At 42.0% G+C, this 19,762-nt stretch overlaps 1 protein-coding gene across 2 annotated transcripts in view; it reads right to left on the reverse strand.

Moving 5' to 3' along the window:
- Positions 1-19,762, reverse strand: part of SLC9A2 (solute carrier family 9 member A2) — a 101,100-nt gene that overhangs the window by 37,898 nt on the left and 43,440 nt on the right. For both annotated transcript variants that reach the window (XM_036907412.2, XM_036907411.2), the window contains exons 3-4: positions 18,223-18,473; positions 262-479 (exon numbers count right to left, since the gene is read on the reverse strand). In XM_036907412.2, the coding sequence (XP_036763307.2) occupies positions 262-479; positions 18,223-18,473 (469 nt within the window). The remainder of the gene's footprint in view (positions 1-261; positions 480-18,222; positions 18,474-19,762) is intronic.

Genomic DNA, 19,762 nt, shown 5'->3' on the forward strand with positions numbered 1-19,762 from the left:
CTCCAGGACAATGGGTGAAACTGTGGACCCAGAGAAGCCAAGAGAAGTTAATTTGACTTACAGCAAGGACATGAAGACACATGGGGATGAAAAGAGAATATCAGGAAGCGGGGAGAGGAGGGCAAGGAGGGGGAAGAGAAAGAGAAGGAAGAGGAGAAGGAGGAAGCAGGGGGAGCAGCCGCAGCACAGGGAGGGAAAGCAGCGCCCCGTTCTTGGAGGGAGGGCTGCTGAGTGTTCCTTCGGGAAGCAAGGGCTCATTACCCAGCGCTCTCCAGACCAGGCAGAAGGCCAGGGTGCAGCACACGAAGGCCCAGTTCCACTCGTGGTTCTTCCCCACGGTGGACACACCCATGAAGATGAAGATCAGGGTCTCGCTGACGCTGCTCAGCATCTTCATGAAATACTTGATGGTCGTGTAGGATTTTTGAGACACATTTTCTTCCACATACTTATTCATAGTCATTGCACAAGCAGTGATTCTGCAAGAAAAGATACAGAGCTTCTTTATAAACATCACAACGATCCTCATCAGATTGTCAGAAAAGGCAGTGAAGAGCTAAATTATGGGTCTGCCCTTCTGTCCATGACCACAACATTAATGGTCTAAGTGAACGAACTGGCTTCACTGGGGCCCTCCTATCTCTGGAGGTCACCATCCACACCCATGGCTTTAATCCAGCTCCACCCCACTCTGCAGTCTATGGACAGTGACACCCTCAGCTAACCTGTCAGCATCATGAACAAAACAAGTCCATAATAAATGCCATTCAATTTAAATCCCATTATCTTCCTATAAAACCAGTTTCATCTTCTCTATTCCTCTAGTGCCTAAAATCCTAACTATTGCCTAAAATCCTAACATGAAACCGTAGTGGTGTTGGGCTTCCCTCCCAAGCACACCTCAGTGCTCACCTCGCCGTCTGATGGGTCAACATTGTTTTCCACCACTCCTCCTGAATATTTCTTCGGATGCACCCACTCTTTTTTTATTCTGATATTTTAGTTGCAGGTCTCATTCTACTTTTCTACTGTTTCCAGTTCTGAGAAATTCAAAAGTTCAAACGGCTCTGAGAATTCCTAAAGGAAACTTTTTCTTGTTTTCTCTGGTATTTCCAAAACTTGGGGACCACAGGACCCTTTATTTCCCCTCTGATGATATCTATTTCAGTATCATACCTTTGTGCACTCTGGGATCAAGTTCACCCTCTCAAGTTGGATGCTAGAAGGTCTTCCCATTCTTCTCTTGGTGGCCAATTCCAGCCTCACCTCCAGCCCTCTGTGCATACTGCATGCCTCAACTGTCTACCATCCCACTGCTCTTTGCAGGTTTCTTGCCCCACTCTGCCCACACACCCCTCTCCATCTGGAATGCAACCCCTGACCAACTCAAATACCACCCACAGGGGGCAGTTTAGTATGAGCTGGGTGATACTCATGCAAGGTTCCATTGAAAGAGACACAGCTACTAGAAAATACCAAAAGGACTCATTATCAGAGGGCACTGTAGAATGAGGAGAGAATTCAAGTGAGCCACCCGCCTTCTCCTGAGTGGTCACTGTGCCGGGAACCAATTGCTGGTCATGGTGTACAGCCTTTTCCAATTTCTCATAACTTTGGAGCTACAGTGACCCTACATACAGGCCCCCCACCCCCAACCACAGCAGGCAGTCCTCTTTACCTTAAGAAGGTTTCTGTGTTTTAGGAAAATCCTCTTACCACAAGCACAAACCTAAGGGCTTTCTGAGATAAGACCTGTTCCTTACACAGAAAAGGTGCACGTGTATTTCTGTGCTCTTAGAAACTATGCATTTAGCCACAACGTCACTGGCTATTTCTTTTTTGATTTATATGAGTGAGAACTGCATAATTCATGTGGTTTCCAAAGGAAAGAGTGCCTCATTAAATGGGCCAATAAAATTCAGTGGCCACAAACACAGAGCAAAGCCTTTGCCTGGCTGAGGACTTCTATACAAGGGGTGGTATTTATAGCGTGCCTACTCAGTGCCAGGTATTTGGCAAACACTTTGTGTGGATTATGGCAGTCAAATCTCATAACGTGCCTCCAAGGCAAATTCTACTGTCATTCCCAGTTCACAGATGAGAGAACAGAGGCAGACAGAGATCTACTCACTCAAGATGACACTGCTAGTAAAGACGGTGCCAGGATTTTAACCCAGGCAGGCTGACTCAGAGCCAGCCCTGATGAGGACTTCCTTAACCTTTGCTCCCCCTGAGCTCTCAGTGAGTGCAGCGAGCTCTGATGGGGGTGGACTTACTCAAGCCCTTGCTCATGCTGTCTCAAGCCCGTTTGTGTAAGGGTCCTATGGCTGCTCTAAGAAACCACCAAGAACAGAGTAACCTATGACACAGACTTATTGGCTTGCACTTCCAGAGGTCAGAAGTCCAAAGTCACTTTCACTGGGCTAAAATCAAGGTGCTGATGGGGCTGCGTCCCTTCTGGCGGCTCAGTGGGAGACTCTGTTCCTTGCCTTTCCTGCTTTCGTTCCTCGGCTTACGGATGTGTCACTCCCACCTCTGCCTCCCTGCTCCGTCTCCTTCTCTGCCTCAGACCCTCCTGCCTTCCCCTTGCAGGATCTTTGTGATTACCTCCACCCACATAATCCAGCGTCATCTCCCTACCTCAAGAGCTGACCTTACACATGAGCAAAACCTCTTTTGCCATGTAAGGTAAAATACTTGCAGGGACTGGGATGGGAATCTTTGCGGGCACACCTCAGCTGACCACCGCACTGCTGGCATTCACCTCCCTGGCATGGTGGTCACAGCCGAGGGCCTGTCCCCAGATGAGCCTGGTCAGAGCTGCTCACAAGTGCTTGGTGGCAGAAGCTACCGGGAGGTCTTTCACACTGACTTGACAAGAAAGACTCGACCTTCCCCCAGCAGGCCATGGCGACCAGGGACAAAGGCACTAGTGGAACGTGGCATCTGTCCAAGCTAGTCCACATGATGCATCCTGTGAGCACCCCCCTCCCTATGAACCATTTGCTAACTACATTTCTGAACATCTTCATCTTTCATGTTTTGGCTCAATTTTTCTTTAGCCAGACTTTAAAAAGTAAGATTTGCCCAATACAAAGTAATGAGGGCAAAAGCCAGACTCCACTGATTAAGAATCTGAATCATAATACATTTTATAAAGAAAAGACATATACAGAGCAGTACAAACCAAGGGGCCTTTCTTAAATGCTGCCAAGTTGTAAATTTGTATCGAAACAATTCATAATGGCCTTATTCTTAAAATTTTCTGGTCCTATACAAAATGCTTCAAAATGATTTTGTTATAAAACATTTATTAGCAATAAATATGGAGAATAACAAATCCCAATGTGCCTAAGACCCAGTTTTTCCCAATCCCTTTATTTTGTTAAATAAAACATCAGCTATAAAATTGAAATCCCTACATTTCTTATAGTCTCCCTCTGGCTTTGGGCTTTTTTGTTTATCATTCAAAAAGTGATTTTTAAAAGGCTGGAGAGTATCAATCTGGTGAATGTGCTAAACATGTCCCTCTGAGATCATATTCACATCAGTCACTGAACAACAGGTAAAGCATACAGGCAAAAGGGAACCTTCAGTTCATTATGTAAGCAGTTTAATAAATATTTCTATTCAGATATGAAAAACAGATTTGTAGGAGTGAAAAAAAAATTAATTTTACACAAATGTCCTTGGGATCAATTTCCATTGCTTGTATCCTTAACATGACACCAGGAGTAATGCCCATGTCTGCCAGACACCTTACTGGGATGTCACACTGCTTCCTGCCAGTACCAGTGAGGGTGCCTGGGTGGGTAGCAGAGGCCCCAGCATCCAGAGGGCCCTGTCGATGAAGTGTGGACATGTCTGTGACATTGATGCACTCTACAGGTTGGAAAGAAATGTTCCAAACGTCCCTGTTCTGTTCTGACACATACAGCTTAATGCACATGGCCTCTCCAGAAAAGGCCAGGAGGAGTTTACATTGTAAAGAGGTTTTTTATTGTAATATACCCTGACCCTCACTTCACTAACATCCTAAGTACACAAAATGAAAAACGAGCTAGTCAACTCCACCAGGGAGGCAGACACAATGCAGTCTCCCAGGAACAGAGAACAAAGCTCTACCCCCCCCTGTAGATCATCATCTACTGATAGTTCTAACCATAACTATAAAGTTGCATTTTCTTCATTTTCCTAAAAGAAACATGAGAAACTTAGAGATGCAGGGCATGGTGCAGGCTGGCTGTCCTTACTGGGCTGGGAGTCCAGGGCCACGTATGTGGATATCTCCTTGGGTACATGTCACAGCAGTCACACAGTACCGGACATGACAGAGGGTAAGAATTCTTCCTTCCTCATCATGTGAACATGTGAAGATTTTATGCCTGAGGTCCACCTTCTAATCCTTGTCTGAACATCAGTGTGATAATATCCACACTGAACTAATAACCTAAATAGACTCATTAGAAAATTCTAGTTGAATTTAACTGAAAAGATCCTTGAAGCATAAAACTCTTGGCCTTTAGTATTCCTTAAATGATCTTGCTCATGTCACCAAATCATCTTCTTTTCCCACCTTTCCACGCATGTCTCTCTCTCCTATTTCTCCACATTTACTCAATATGCTTGTGAAGAACAACTTAATACCAACCAACACTTTCCTAGCATCTACTCGGGATCAAGTTCTATGCTGGGGTCTAGGAAGGTGACAGCAAATAAGATGCAGCTTCTGCTTTGAAGAGTTTACAGCCCAAGAGCAGAAAGACCCATGAGGAGATCACTGTCATGCAAAGCTGCGAGTGACAGGCCTGGGGGTGCCGTGGGGGGTGCTTAAAGGTGCGGGCAAGGGGATCGCCCCTCTGCCACAGATGAAGGGGCATTTCAGCAAAGTCATCGTAGATAAGTGAAAAGCTCACCCAGCAGGAAGAAGAAGAGGGAAATTAGTCAAGCAAAAGAGTAAGCCATGTGCAAAGACATGAAGGAAATAGGTTGGCATATCAGAGAACTATGGAAAGTTTCAGTTAGCTGGAGAGGGGAAGATCATGTTCAAAGATGAGGATAAAGAAGTTAGGGGCCAGATAATGACACATGACACTGTTATGTTATGCTTGGGAGTTTAAACTTTATTGGCTGGAGGGAAAAATAAGAGGTTATATCTTCGATCACATAATTAATGTCTATTTCCCCAACCCAGCTGGAAGCTTCATGAGGAAAAATGTGTTCAGTATGTAGCATAGTGTCTGACATGTTATTAATGTGTTTTGAATTGGTGACTACATGGATACATGGAAGAATTGTTCACAGGAATGGTGGTGTGGCATGAACAGATTTGTATTTTAGAAAAGAACTCTGTAGGACATGTGAAGGACAGATTTGGAGGTACACAAATCCGGAGTTTGGAGTCAATTGATTTCTTCAATGGTTTGTCATTTTTATTTCAAAATACATGATAGCACCTGGCCCATATAACATCCCAAACCATGTCTATGTTTTGACAGGTGCTAAGTTCCCATCCATGGGTCTGCATGGATGTAAGGTATGTATAGAATTCCTGGTGCAGTCTGCTTTATTATCTTGCCTCACATTATGTTTTAACATAAATATATGGTGATTATCACCAATTTAAATAGGGAGAAGCTAACAAACTATAATTAGCGGCTTTTACATTTACCAGCAATTGAGATTTTCTTCATCACAATATCACTCTAAATGCAACAGAGACAAAATTCAGACCAGCTCATACTCTCTCAAAGGAGACTTCAGAGGGGAAAAAGCATACTTTCTACTTAGACAATCTGTCATCTATTTTCTGAATAGAAACCTCCAACAAGCAGTTTTTTTCTAACGCCATGTCTCCATCCCAACCAGCAGTGAACCTGGCCTTCTATAGACGTTCATTTCCTTTCTACCAAAACACCCGCTTTAAGAGAGCAGCAGCTAGCCCTCCTCCATGCTGAAGATGGCTCCCGGCATGACATGGTACCCAGCGCACACTCAGATACTGCCGGCTGAGTATAGCTTTATGAAGACCCAGAGCCCACAGTCTAGATGGCCACAGTCTGCAGAACCAAAGGGCCAGGCATCAATAACAAAGGCGGGCGGTGACGGCAGATTTCCGGTTTCAAAGATAAAATATATTTATATAACCTGTCTGTGTTTACATGCATATGGTGAAGCCATGCCTCAGTGAATTCAGTTTATAAATACAGGTGCTTTTATTTTTTTAGAGTGGTCAATTCTCTGATTTCCATTCCCATGTTAGACCTTTTCTGTAATCTGAACTGCTTAGAATTACAGTTGAACTGATAAAAAGAATGTTGCAAAATTCTTTTGTTCCCATTCCAGATCTGTGTGTGAACTTAAAAAGTATGGATTCAATTGCAGAAAAATACAACCCAAATAATAGTTGTATATTCTTACCATTTTGTCAAATCTGAAAGAACTTTCAAATAATCATTAGCAATGGTGAAGAACAATTAAAAAGCTTTCTCTGTCTTGATTAAAGCCAGGTCTTATGGTGACTCAGGGTACACTGTATGTTCTCAGAATAAAGTACTCATTCATGTGAGGTAAATTAATTATTCCAGGGCATGGATTCACTATATAATGGATCACCTCTTCCAGGAAACCTAACAACCAAGAGAGAATGAGTTTGACATATGAGAAAATGCAAACAAAAATTGTTTTTCAAGGGAAGATCCAAGCATAAAAACTGAATGGCCTTTCTTAAAATACCAAAAATGAAATAAAGCACATTCAAGTTATTATAAATGCTTGATTATTCATGTCATCTTGCCCATTTCATGGATTCTTCCACATCTTTTGGGTTTTTTTCTCCTTTTATATACCTTCAGTTCAATTCAACTAATATTTATAGGTCACTTACTGGCACCCAATACAGTCTGGTTTTGTGGAGACAACATAAAAAGAATCCCAACTCACTGGCAAAAGAGTAAGACCCAAGGCATCAAGGCAGCCAGAGTCCACAGATGCTAGTTGGGGAGCGCTGACGAAGGCCTGAGAGGCAGGAGGACTGGATCCTGGCGATGGTGCTGCCTGGGGTGCACCAGAGGCTGGCTGCAGGCGGGCCCTGGGTGGGAGAAACAGCCAGGCCACTGCCCTGCAGCTGGCAGACAGGCCCAGTGGGTTCAGGAGGGTTGCTGCTTCCTGAAGGCTCTTACTGCTCCCAGCACGTGCAGCAGAGTGGTGTTTCTTTTATAAAAGTTAGTGGTTAGTGTACCACGTAATTACTCAATCTCCTTGGAAAAACACAGACGCCTGGGCTCCAAACCAGATCTATGGAATCAGAATCTTGGGCCAGGACCTGGGATTCTGTATATGTCACCACCTTTCCAAGTGATTCCTGAATACATCAAAATTTGAGCAAAGCTAGTGGGATTATAGGCAAAGGGCTCCAAGGAGGGAGAATGAATGAAAACAAGAGCTGGAATTCAAATCATTTTATTTAAAACTTTATAGGAGAGTGAAAGTAAGGGCTGACGTGGATGTGAGGGCTCCCTGTCCCTTCTCTCCATTCTCATCACCTGGTACCTGGGTGGGGTCCCACCTGGACGAGCATGCAGGAGTCTTTACACACATCTCTTTCCTGCCGGCTCTCCACCTAGGCACCTTGACCCTGCTGCCAGCAGCACTTCCCTCTCCTCCTGCCCAGATGGGGATTCCTCAGCGCTGGGGGCATCCCATGAGCCTGAGGCCATAACCTCCAGCTTTTACCCCAGAGGACCATTCAAACAGTAACAGTTTCACGTGTGATGGTGTAAGAAAGTGTTGAGTGCATCTCAATCACCTTCACTATAAAACAGAAATATAGCTGCGTAACCTCTTTGCTGAAAGTTTTCGAAGGTACCCTGCTGCCTACAGAGCAAAGCAGATCCAGACTAGACGCCCACCTTTCTCACCACTTGGAGCTCATCTGGGATGGTGCAGAACATTCACTCCGGAGCCGACCATCTCCCCCAACCCAGCTTGTCATCCCTGGGGCCTCACCTCACCATGTCCCACACCCACAACGCTACAAGGGACTGAGTTGCCCTTGATGACATGTCATGAACACAGACTGGGAAGGGCTCAGAGTAAGTTTGAGCGCACTGCCTTCTTCTGGTAATAGGCTCTCCTCCTCACACCAGGGGGCTGGCCATGTGGCACAGCCTGATGCAATCACCTCTCCAAATCACCAGACCAGTCACAGCCCTTCCTTTGAAATTTCCTCTAACACCAGCTGGCAGAGTATCTCTTTATTCTATAGTGACAGAGTTGCAGATATATAAAGCCCAAATTGTCTGTGATCCTCGTTTGGTACATCAGAGATGGCCGCCTGAGAGAAGAAGTCCACCACGCAGGGCAGACAAAGCCAAGAAGGTGCGAGAGAAAGGTGCTGGCCATGTGGAGTCCCTGGTTCCATCTCCCAGGGCCAGATCTGCTCCTGTCCTCACCAAGAATTTATTTATCTGAGCCAAACAGTCTGGTTTGATTCAGGCCCTCCTTGCTCACATAGAGCCTCCCTCTACTGTTCGGGCTGGGCTCCTGGCTGCAAGGACCCCAGGTGTCAACTCATCTCAGATAGCTGGGCATTCGCTGTGAGGATACACATGGGAAAACAGAATTGTGGCCACTTGGCCATGTCTCCTGGGAATACAGAAAAAGACCTCATGCTTGAGTAATTTAAGGGAGACGTGGCAATGGAAGGAGAGAGTACACGAGGAGAGAAGAGTATGGCATCAAGAGGTGCTACTTGTGGCCTCTCCTTGCCAAAGAAGCCAAGGAGGGCATCTCTTGGGTTCCCACCAGGCTGGCTTCTTCCCCTGCACAGAGAGCTGATGAAAGGTACTCTGAGGTTTGTTAAATCAAGGGGAACGAGTAACAGGTTTCCCTTGGAGCACCTATTCTGTTCTTGGAAGAGCAAACCTTGACCCCATAGCTAAATTTCCTGGTCTGATGCCCTCATGAACGAATGGAAAATCTATTTTAGCCACATGCCCAAAGGGGTCACACTGAGAAGCAGTAGCTGGATGGTAACTGTACACTTCACTGCAGTATCATTTTTCGGAAAATATTTTCAGTTAAAGCAGAGAAGTTAATTATCTCCCAGCAATTATATAATATTTACATTTATGACCTATAATCGTATTTTATACTTTGACCTACATGTTCCTAGAAAATCATTTTAGCATTACTATTGCAACTCACTTATGCCTGAAAGTCTGGAAGAGGAAAGCACCACTTTAAATAGTAGGCTCTGGACCCAGAGTAACCTAGTAATGGTTTGATCATCAAATCAAGTTATTTTCTACAATATATTTGAAACATAGGCCAGAAATGATAAAATCTTTTCTTAGATAAACACAAAGAATAGTCAGGAAGCAGTCAAAAAGGCAAAGTGATGGCAGAACCAGTATTATCTAGTGACTGGTTATCATCTAGAATCTCCATTCTTCAAATAGATCTCAGGAATTGGTTCTTAATTCAGGAGCAAACTGCTAAGGTTTCATGTAATTTAAATATGGCCGGCAAACACCAAATGTTTTTCCATCTAGGAATTCCCAACCCACTCCCAAAATCTACTTTATCATGTGCACTAACTGAAGAGAACCAGTAGCAGGCTTAATCCTAAAGAACAAGGAAAACAAAATTGATCTTCTGTCTTTTAGTTAAATTTCATTCTGTGAATTAACTGAATTGTAATGAATTGATTTTCATAAGCTGGTCAAATACAGCATACATTGGGTTTATTAGGCACTGTATCAATTCTTCTGAGAAAATTAACTTCTCTGTTTTTGTTTCACTTCAATTAAAATCATTCTTTCCGTAGTACAATGTGGTAAACACAAGAAGAGACTAAGAAACATGTCAGAAGATGGGGAAAGGCTTGAGTAGCTTAAAAAATCTATCCCTGACAACCCTCAACAGTGGAATATTTAATTTTACTTGAACTTTTTGTTTTGTTTTGTTTTTGCCTCTATCATACATCGAGTATCTTTTGAGACTAACTAGAATAAAAATGCTTGGAAATGATGCCTAAAGAGCCAGCAAAAACCTTTGGTGAGAAAGGCCCCGAGTCAGAGCATTTTGTTCATTTGCTCTTAAAAAGAAATCCACAAAAGGCATTTCACAAAATGGAACACTCTTATGGTGGCTATCTTAAATTTTTGTACTGTGATTTTAAGAACTACTATATATGCTGTTTCCTGCATTTTTAACATACCTTAAAATATCTAATTACAAACTGAGTAATGAAACCATACATTTCATGTAATTGAAAACCCATAGGCTGTATTCATTCTATTTCCCATACAAACAACTAAAATGTTCTTAACATTGTTTTATATCTAAGAAGGTAAGGCGTGAAAATATATTATTTTGAACATTGAATATTATAATTTCAGGTCATGGAAACTATAAAGTAACCAAATTCGGGGAATCTGTTTTAAGGGACTTTGCTCATTCCGGGAGGAATGACAACGTTTTCCTCAGGGAGAATCCTCCCTCTCAGCCAAGTTTCAAAGATGTTTATATCAAAAGCCATAAATGTGGATCTTTTCCTTTTCTCACAGTGGCTTTGACTTCTTAATAATCACGAGCCCCCTCAGTCATTCCTCTCTTGCTTCTGACCTTCCCTAGTTCCAAAGAAATGCTCTTTGTGACAGTATGATTATGATCAATGGCGGTGTGCCTTTCTGCTCTGTTTTTCCCATCTTTTCACACCCTAATTTTATTTCTTTTACTTTCTCATTAAAGGAAGGAAACTTATTTCAATAAGTCTTCAAATATCCAAATAGCAAAAACACATGGTGAGACCCTAGAACAATGGTATCTAATAGAAATATAATACAAGCCATATATGCCATTAAAAATTTCCTAGTAGCCGTGGTTAAAAATGTAAAAGGAAACTGGTGAAGTTAATTTTCATAATATGTTCATTTAACGCAACATACCGTCATTTCAGAATCAACATAAAAAATCACTAATGAGATATTCTTCAATCTTTTCCTACTTAATCTTAAAAATCTGGTGTATATTTTATACTTAGAGTTCATCTCAATTTAGATTAGTCACATTTTTAAGAGCTCAAAAGCCTCATGTGGTTGACGGCCATCATCACAGCGGACAGGGTACAGGAAAAAGTGACAGCCCACTGGTTTTGCCCCTTCCCCAAACCAAGCAAATGCTCACACTCATCAGTTAAATCTATTCCATTAAACAGTTTAAATCATAAAAACAAGTCCAAATAATTTTATGAATCATTTATACTGCTCTGGACAAATACTGTAAGATTTCACTAATACACAGAAACTAGAAAAGCCAAAATCATAGAAATAGAGTAGACTGGTGGTTACCACGGCTGGGGGGTGAAGGGAGGAAGTGAGGGAAATGTGTGAAATAGTCAAAGGGTACAAGCTTCCAATAGTAAAATGAATAATTTATGCGGTCTAAGGTAGAGCATGGTGGCTATAGTTAATAATACTATATTGTAGACTTGAAAGTTGCTAAAAGAGTAGATTTGAGAAGTTCTTGCCACAAAGAAAAAAATAAAGGTAACTATGTGAGATGATGGATTTGTTAACTACCCTAATTGTGTCAATCACTCTGCAATATACATATATCAAGTCATCATGTTACATGCCTTAAACTTAAAGTTATGTGTCAATCATATCTAAATAAAGATGGAAAAAAGTATTTATAATTTTGAATTCCCTCCTGCCTTTTCTAGTTTTACACTGTAGTTTAGGCAAACTTATATAAAATAAATAAAAGTTATGTGACAAAAAAACAATAAGCTTTTAGTTTGTTTCTTTTTACTTTTACCTAAATGCATCCAGAAAATTAAGGGAGCTATGATTTGTCTTCCCATTATTTAAATTATTTATTCCATTACTACCTCCCCACTCCCTGCTCCATTTATCCTTTGCATTTGGGGTAGCCATATAAAATATTATTTATTTTAGTTTTTAACATCTTTCATTGAAATATAGTTTCAAAAATAATATTATATTGGTTTCAGATGAACAACTTTGTGATTCACCAATTATATAATATATATATATATATATATATATATACACATTATTAACTGTTCCCCATGACAAGTGTAACTGCCATTTGCTCATAGAACATTTTCGAGCTCAGTTGTGGCCAGTCAGAGCTATCAGTGAAGCTATACACCATACTCAAAACTGAAGTTTTAACTTGCCAAGATAATATAAGGTATAATGAGACTCAGAACCAGAGATCTTGTTCCTCTCTCTCCTTCCCTCCAAATTTTCTACTTTTCCTGCTCTTCATCATAATTCAAAGGGTTGAGATGAGGGTCACGTGGCACCATGTGTTTGAAAGTGTGCTATAAGCATGGCGCTCTGCTTCCCAGGGCTAGAGCTTGGTGTGGCCTGGACTGACAGGACAGAACAGCAGAGGTGTGCTCTAAGCTCCTCACACTTCTCACCCACCTCCACTCCCACCGGACCCCAACAAAGGAGACCCCATTATGCCATGTGCTACACCTGCGAAAACAGACCACTGAGGACTTCAGACCTGGAGGTGCTTCCTGGAAGGGTGCTCACAAATACCCCAAGCCTCAAAGTCTAAATAAGTTTCTCTTCTGAAGGTCAGAAATGGGTGGATGCACTGCCAGATATAGACAAGATAAATTTAGCTGGAGAATTGATTCTTGTTAATTATGGTATAAAGATGTGTAGCCAGCCTGCTTATCCAGCTGAGAGATGTTCTGTGTAAATCTGAAGCATAACTTAACGATCTAGAACAAGGGTTTTCTTTTTTTTTCAGATCATTTGCAATCTCTTGGGTGTTAAGTGTTAATATCTGTCATGAATCTGACAATTTGTACATGTTAAACAGCTGACAGATCATACAAAAAACTATGATATACTGGATCACACTAGCTGGGTCTGAAATCTGCATTAAAGAAACATGGTGCTGATGTTTGCAACACATCATTCTCACCATGCTGCCGAGGGCAGGTATACCAAAGCACCCGTGACTGTCCTTTGGGGCTCCTTGGAAGGTGTAAGGCAGTTAGGAAACCCCAAGGGAAGCCTGCGTTGGGGGCCACAGCTGGTACCCACCTTAGGAACTGTTAGAAGCTTTGTTGCATTTCGGATCTTTACGATATTTTGTATAACAGGGTGCCGGGTGTTGCTCCTGTTCATTTGGCCTATTTTGTTGGAAATAAGATTATACCTTGCTAATTATTTAGAATATATTTCTGTCCATTTCTACACCAAAAAAATGTTATACTGTTACAGGCTCCAAAGAGCTATAGAGAAATAAAACTTAGAGAGGGGGAAAGGAGAAATACATGTAGGTTGGAGTGTAACATGCAAGGAAGCTTTGCAGCCCAGGGACTTGGGCCTCTTCTTAGAGCATCCTTTATCTGTTCTCTACCTGCCATGCTTCAAGAGTTCCAGCTGGGCTGCAGTGAAGCCAGTAGCTACTTTGAAGTGCTGGCTGCAGGATTAAGCCAATTCTCATGCAACTGACTCAGTCATTAATGGCTGTTTCCTCTAAAAATATTACATGTTCGGAGGAGGGTATGGGCATAGGATGGGAGTGAATTTGAAGATTAAAGTTCAAACTAGAAAGAAGAGAATGTGGTCTGCTTGCTCTCTGTTCAGATAGGCTTTCAGACCAATCGGATTCGTATGGAAGCCAGGCCATGAAGTGTATTATAATTAACAGCTAAAACCCTTCTGAACCCTTTTGTATGTAGACAAATATTTCCAGGTTGTGTTATGCAAATTGGTTCGTTAAAGCTCCAGGTCTCATTCTCACACTAAAAAAACATTCAGTAAATATCAGACAAGTCTAGAAAGAATTAATGAAAGAAACCCGTCTTACACATTTATACACACGATGATTTGTATAATTCTGCATCATATTATACAGTGTTCTGCAATGTCATGTGTTCATTTTTTTTTATCTTTGAAGAAGACCAGGACACATGAATATCTGTAAACATGAACATGCTGGCACAGGGGCCTATGGCTTCATGATTCTGTCTTGAAGCAACAGCTCCCAAATGCTACAAATAGTGGGCAAACCAAGAAGAACCCAGACAGAAGCTACAAAATGGAAAACAATGGCATGTTTTCCTATTTTTCTCAAGGTTTAAATAGGTGGTAATTACCAGCTCATACAAAGAAAAACAAGAAGAAAAAAGAATATGATCTTCAAATTTTCAGCAGTGACTGCCTCAGTCAGCTAGCCCATTCTGCTCCTGGGCTACATTCCTAAGCCTATCATTCTGGAAATTCTAGTTAAAATATTATTTTTTAAAAATCACTGAAATGTGTTTGCTTTTGTTTTTAAAGTGGACGTACCTTGGACTGGCCTGATAACTGGAGAGCTGGAGTCCAGGGCCAGCTTCTCAGAATCAGCCATGTTTCCTGCCCACCTGAACCTCAATGTCCTCATGCACAAGATGAGACTAATAATTACCATTTCCCACATTCTTTGCAATAATGCTACTGGAATAATTGAAACAGCAAATAGAAAATATTTGAAATGCCTTGCTAGGAATTAGAAATCCATGAAAACAAAACTAAGAAATACTGGGTGCCTATCCTCCCATCTGAAGGAGGACTTGGCCATTTTTTGAGATCAGCATTTCCTGGCAGGCTTCAAGAGCAAGCAGCCCCCTTCGGCAGTTTGTCTCCATCATCCTGGTGACTGAAGCCCAAGAGAATGTGGGAGCCCAAGGCGAGGAGCAGGAAGGGGCCTGCTGTCTACAGAGGGGGAACAAAAGACCACTGAAGTTCATTTCTTTGTGGATCTGATTTAGGAATCATCTAAGGCATCTGTTAGTGTCCTTGGTTAAAGAAAGGTAACAATGGGGAATCATTAGTCTTTTATCTCTGAGCATATTTCTGAACATAAAGCCCCAAACACATGAGCCAAGATATGAATTTCTAAAATCAGCCATTCTTTAGCCACCTCTCTATCCCTTACTACAGTGCTGTGACTACTGAGATGCAATGTTTCTTGTTCAGGGGACAATATAGAAACGTTCCCTTAGTTTTAGCTCCAGTGCTGTGGAAATACACTCTGAAAAACATGCATGCACATGCACACACATGCACACACACATACTTTCTCTACTGCAACAATTTATTCCAGTATAGAAATGAGCAGAACATCAAGAAAACACAGGGATCTCCGTGTATCCTTTTAGTGTTTGCAGCTAAAACCCTTCTGAACACATAGGAAGACATGAGTGTAAATAACTCCTTAACATGAAACAAGGTTCTGGAGTATTCAGAGAGACTGCAAAGAGGAAACCAAATCTAAGAATTCCCAGAACTCAGCTATGCAAACAGCCTGTCAGGCAGAGAGGAGAACACAAATATAACTCCACCTCGAACTACTTAACTTAGTGTTGTCAGTGAAAATCAAACCAAACCACAATTTCATGACACAAACAGGTGCAGTGGGAGGCTTTGTGAATGTCCAAGGTGTGTCGCTTCTGACATCTTTCCCAAGAAACTGAGATACAGAATCCCTGCCAGCACATTAGCCCCTCACACTGATTGCATTTTGAGCCTAGACTCCTGTCTTCTATTGTGCAGAAGGATGTTTATTTTTAATCAGACTTTTGTATGAACTAACTGTTCATTAGATGAGCTCATCCTAGGACATGCTGCCCAAGGCAGCTCTGAAGCATGGGGATCACAGGAGCTGAAAGACAACTGGAACGGGGAGGGGAGGGAGAGCTGGATGGACAAAGGGAGGAGGGCAGGCAAAACTCGGGCAGAACCACGGTCGCAGGTCCTGAGAGGTTCACCCTGCCTCTCAGCTCACCAGCTGCTGAGCCCTCTGCCCATGTGCCCCTGTACATGGCTGCCCATTGCTCTTCAACAAGAAGGAAACTTATTGAGCCTGCTCAGCAAGTCACATGCCTTCACTCCTATTAACCTTAAAATCTGTTTTTAAATGGCAAAAGAAAGTGCAACCAGTGTGAAGTATGATGGGAATTTCTAAACACAGTACAATTTAAATGCAGAAATAAATGACTAGCTCTGTAGAAGAGGTGCACATGGATGTATGATTTTAACTGCTTCATTAGACCAGGTCCCCTGGACCAACATCCCAAGGTGAGTGCAGTAATTACAAGGTGGAAGTGCACATGGTGCCCTTTCTAAAGGGGGAATGCACACATCTAGGGTGTACATGATTCAGACGCATCACACATGGCCGAGTTTTGAATAGCGTACTAATTACCCCACATTAGAAAACGGGATGTTACTTCAGAGAACAAACACTTCCCAACATCAATATGCCCCTTCATTTGCTGTCATAGGATGATGGGTGTGCATGGTAATTCTAGATCCAAAGGTGTTTAAATTTCCTGTAATGTCTCATTTCATGGTTAACTTAGCATTTTAGTGTGCTATGCACAATGACAATATTAGTTTAAATGTAATGAAGGACTTCCCTGTAGTCTGCTTGTCATAAAGTAGATGTTCATTTTGAAGTTGGAAACAAAGGTAATGTTTTCAAGCCCCCAAGAGAAACACAACAGAGAACCACCAGTGCTATTTGCCAAGAATATGTAGCCCTATTTGTCCCTGATTTCCTAATTCTCAGAGCAAAGAAACCCCTGATCCCATCTTCACAGGAAGTCGGGGACTTGATACAGTTTCCAACCTCACAGATGTTTCAGAGCAGAAACACACCAGGACTCAGACTGTATCCAGCACTTCATTTAACCCCCCACCCTCTGGATCTTCCCATTGCAATTCTTGCCTTTGAACATTAGGCAAGTCGGCAAATACATTTAGATAACTGTATGGGTGTTCTAGAACTTTTACACTTGCACATGGCCAAATATATTCAAAATTCTCATACCAATTGTTGCTTCACTGCTGGGAAGCTAGACACAAAGTCCCACCCCTTGTAATCTTTGTGGAGACCTTGTAACTAGCTGATCGGACACTTTCAGTGACACTGGCCAAAGAACAGCGAGGAAACTGGAAGTCATACAAATGATATGAATAGCAACCAGGAAGATGTGCAGTACATTTCATTACTGGGTCAAACTGGATTAATATGTTGCTTTATTTAGGTTCTCTGTGAAACAGAAAACCACACCACCTTTTAACTCATGGCTGTCATTACAAATGGGTTCCCCTCTCCTCATGGAGAGGCTCCTAACATCCTCCACTACAAACCTGATCTGCTGCTGATACAAAAGTGGTGAGATGAGGCAGAAAACAAAACAGGCCTTAACTAAAGCATCGCCTAAATCAGGCTGCAAGAGAAAACGTCAAGAACAGCTAGTTGTATGTTTACAATTTACACTCCAAATGTGTACAGTAGGCCCTCGCATAGAGCATCACGTACATTAAGCTATAAGGAAATATTTGTCATGATGAAAACTTATAAAGACATTCCATTACCAAGTATTTCTCATGGAGCCTATACAGGGTGTGACCATAATCAGCTTGTTTTGGGAAGCTACAAAAACATCCACACCCAATAAGCAGCCTCCTTCAGAGTGACCCTCCAGAGGCCGAAAGTGGACCCAAAGACTCCCACCCTTCAGAGCCCACTTGAAGAACTTGTTGAGAGTGTCCCTTCCAAATCAGTGAGTGAGTGATACTCTAACTGCATCTTTAATAAATATATAATGTCTTGCTTTGTAATCATAACTCTAAAAAGCTGAACTACAACAACGTGATTGCATACCTTATTCATTGAATTTTGTTTTGAATGACTTAAAGCTATACTTCAAATCAGATCTATCATACAAAGTAAAGGTTTTCTACTAATGTTATTCAAACGAATATACATAAGAGATTCCAGAACTTCAGCTGCACTTCGAGTTATACAACCTCGTTGGAATAACTTTACAGCCTCCCACATGAACGAGACTGACTAGGCATCAAATGCAGAAAACTCTTGGTGCCCAAGAATGAACCCCAAGAGTTTATTGACATATTTCATATGAGACCCGAGAGCTAACTTTTAAGTAGCTTTCCATTTTAACACCAGATCACGTTAGGACAAATTTGGCTGATAGATACTTTCATTTCTTTGAAACAAAGAGTAAGGCAAATCTGTTTTTAATTCTTCTTAAAAGAGTTGAAGAAAATGTTTTATGGAATGTACTCAATGTTAAATTCTTAGCTTAGCATACACAAAGCCAATGAAATGTCACCATCAAATGCTTTTAACAAAGAATTACATACTTACGCCATGATACCTGAGAGGTGGAACATTTCAGCTGTTATATAGGACAAATAACTGTACAGGAAGACAAAGAGTGGCTCAATCACTCGGATGTTATGTGTGAACCGAGTGGTAAATGCTGCTATAAATCCCAGGAAGGTGCCGATCAGCACCCCACCAATTCCTACAACAAAGAAGTTCGCTATTCCAGCAAACACGTCGATGGGCTCGATGGTTTTCATCTGGCAAAGAGACTTGAACAAGTTGTACAGGACCTGTCCAGGAGAAAGAAAGAGCATCGTCAAGACCCCCTCCAACTTCCCCATTATTGCAGTGGCCGTAGAAAAACCTGCCTGGCCTTCTAATGAGGACATATCTTCTGCCTACCCACGTGGATGATGGTCGGTGACAATAACTGTGCATTTATTTATCTCATTTTCTAAGGTTGTATTGAGTAGCTTTAAACACAAAGCTTTGTTAAAAGGGTGCTGTCAGGAAAATTATTTCTGATGGTGGAGGAGACTTCAAAGTTATTACACATCTTATTCCTAAAACACTATTTTTCACATACTATCTCACCAATTATTTTTAAAGATGTGGTTGCCATCCAATAAGCCCTGCTTGTATTACAGATGCTTAGGAAGTAGGATGTCATGGAGAAGGCTGGTCCGTGTAGCTGGATTTATGTATCTTCAAGGCCCTATCGTGGGGCCATCCCATGGAAGGGACTCGCCCACCATTAAATGACTGGAAGATATCCTCCTGCCAGGTCACTGAGCTCCTCATTCCCAGCCCCAGCTCCTCACCCTGCCCGCACATAAACGTCGGAAGGAATTTTCCCAAAGCAAAGAGGCAGTCACCTGTGTTGTGTGTGTGTGTGTGTGCATGTATGTGTGTCTGTGTGTATGCTGTGACTTCATACATACATTGTCCCTCTAAAATAATGAGCTTACACTGCTGCTAGGTCTCTAAAAAATCTACAGTCTTTATACAGCTTTAGCTTATCTGAGGTTTCAAAAATGCCAGGCACTTCATACCAGCTGGGCAATGTCCTTTCAAAGGTGTTTCTAAGGCCCTGAACCAGTGAAATCGGTTATGCCCTACCACTGTTCTCACAAAACCGGCAAGTAAAATACAAGTCAAGCAGGCATCCAGCTTCTTTTTGCTGTGATATTTACAGCCAGAATCTCCAGGAGAGCTGGCAAACAGGATGCTGGGGATGAAGGTCTTTTAGAATATTAGACCTTCTAATGGTGCACCCTTATTAGGTTCTGGGAAACTCAGAATTGAATCCATTTATCCATGGTCACACAAAATGTCAAAGGCAGTACCAGAATCCAGGACCCCTGAACTTCTCTTGTATGTTTTTCAATGTTTGCCCATGGAAGACTGAGTCAGATCCTCCGTGACTAACCCAGGGTGCACCCTGGCAAAAAGCCACGTCACTTTTCCCCATCTCACTCATGGTCCTTCACAGCCTAGCACATTACTGGTTTTGCACAACACTTTCCTCTTTGCTACTGGATCATAAACACCTTGTGGTCAAGGATCACACCTTATTATG

This window comes from Manis pentadactyla, chromosome 2 (assembly GCF_030020395.1).
Source record: "Manis pentadactyla isolate mManPen7 chromosome 2, mManPen7.hap1, whole genome shotgun sequence".
NCBI classification, from domain to species: Eukaryota; Metazoa; Chordata; class Mammalia; order Pholidota; family Manidae; genus Manis; species Manis pentadactyla.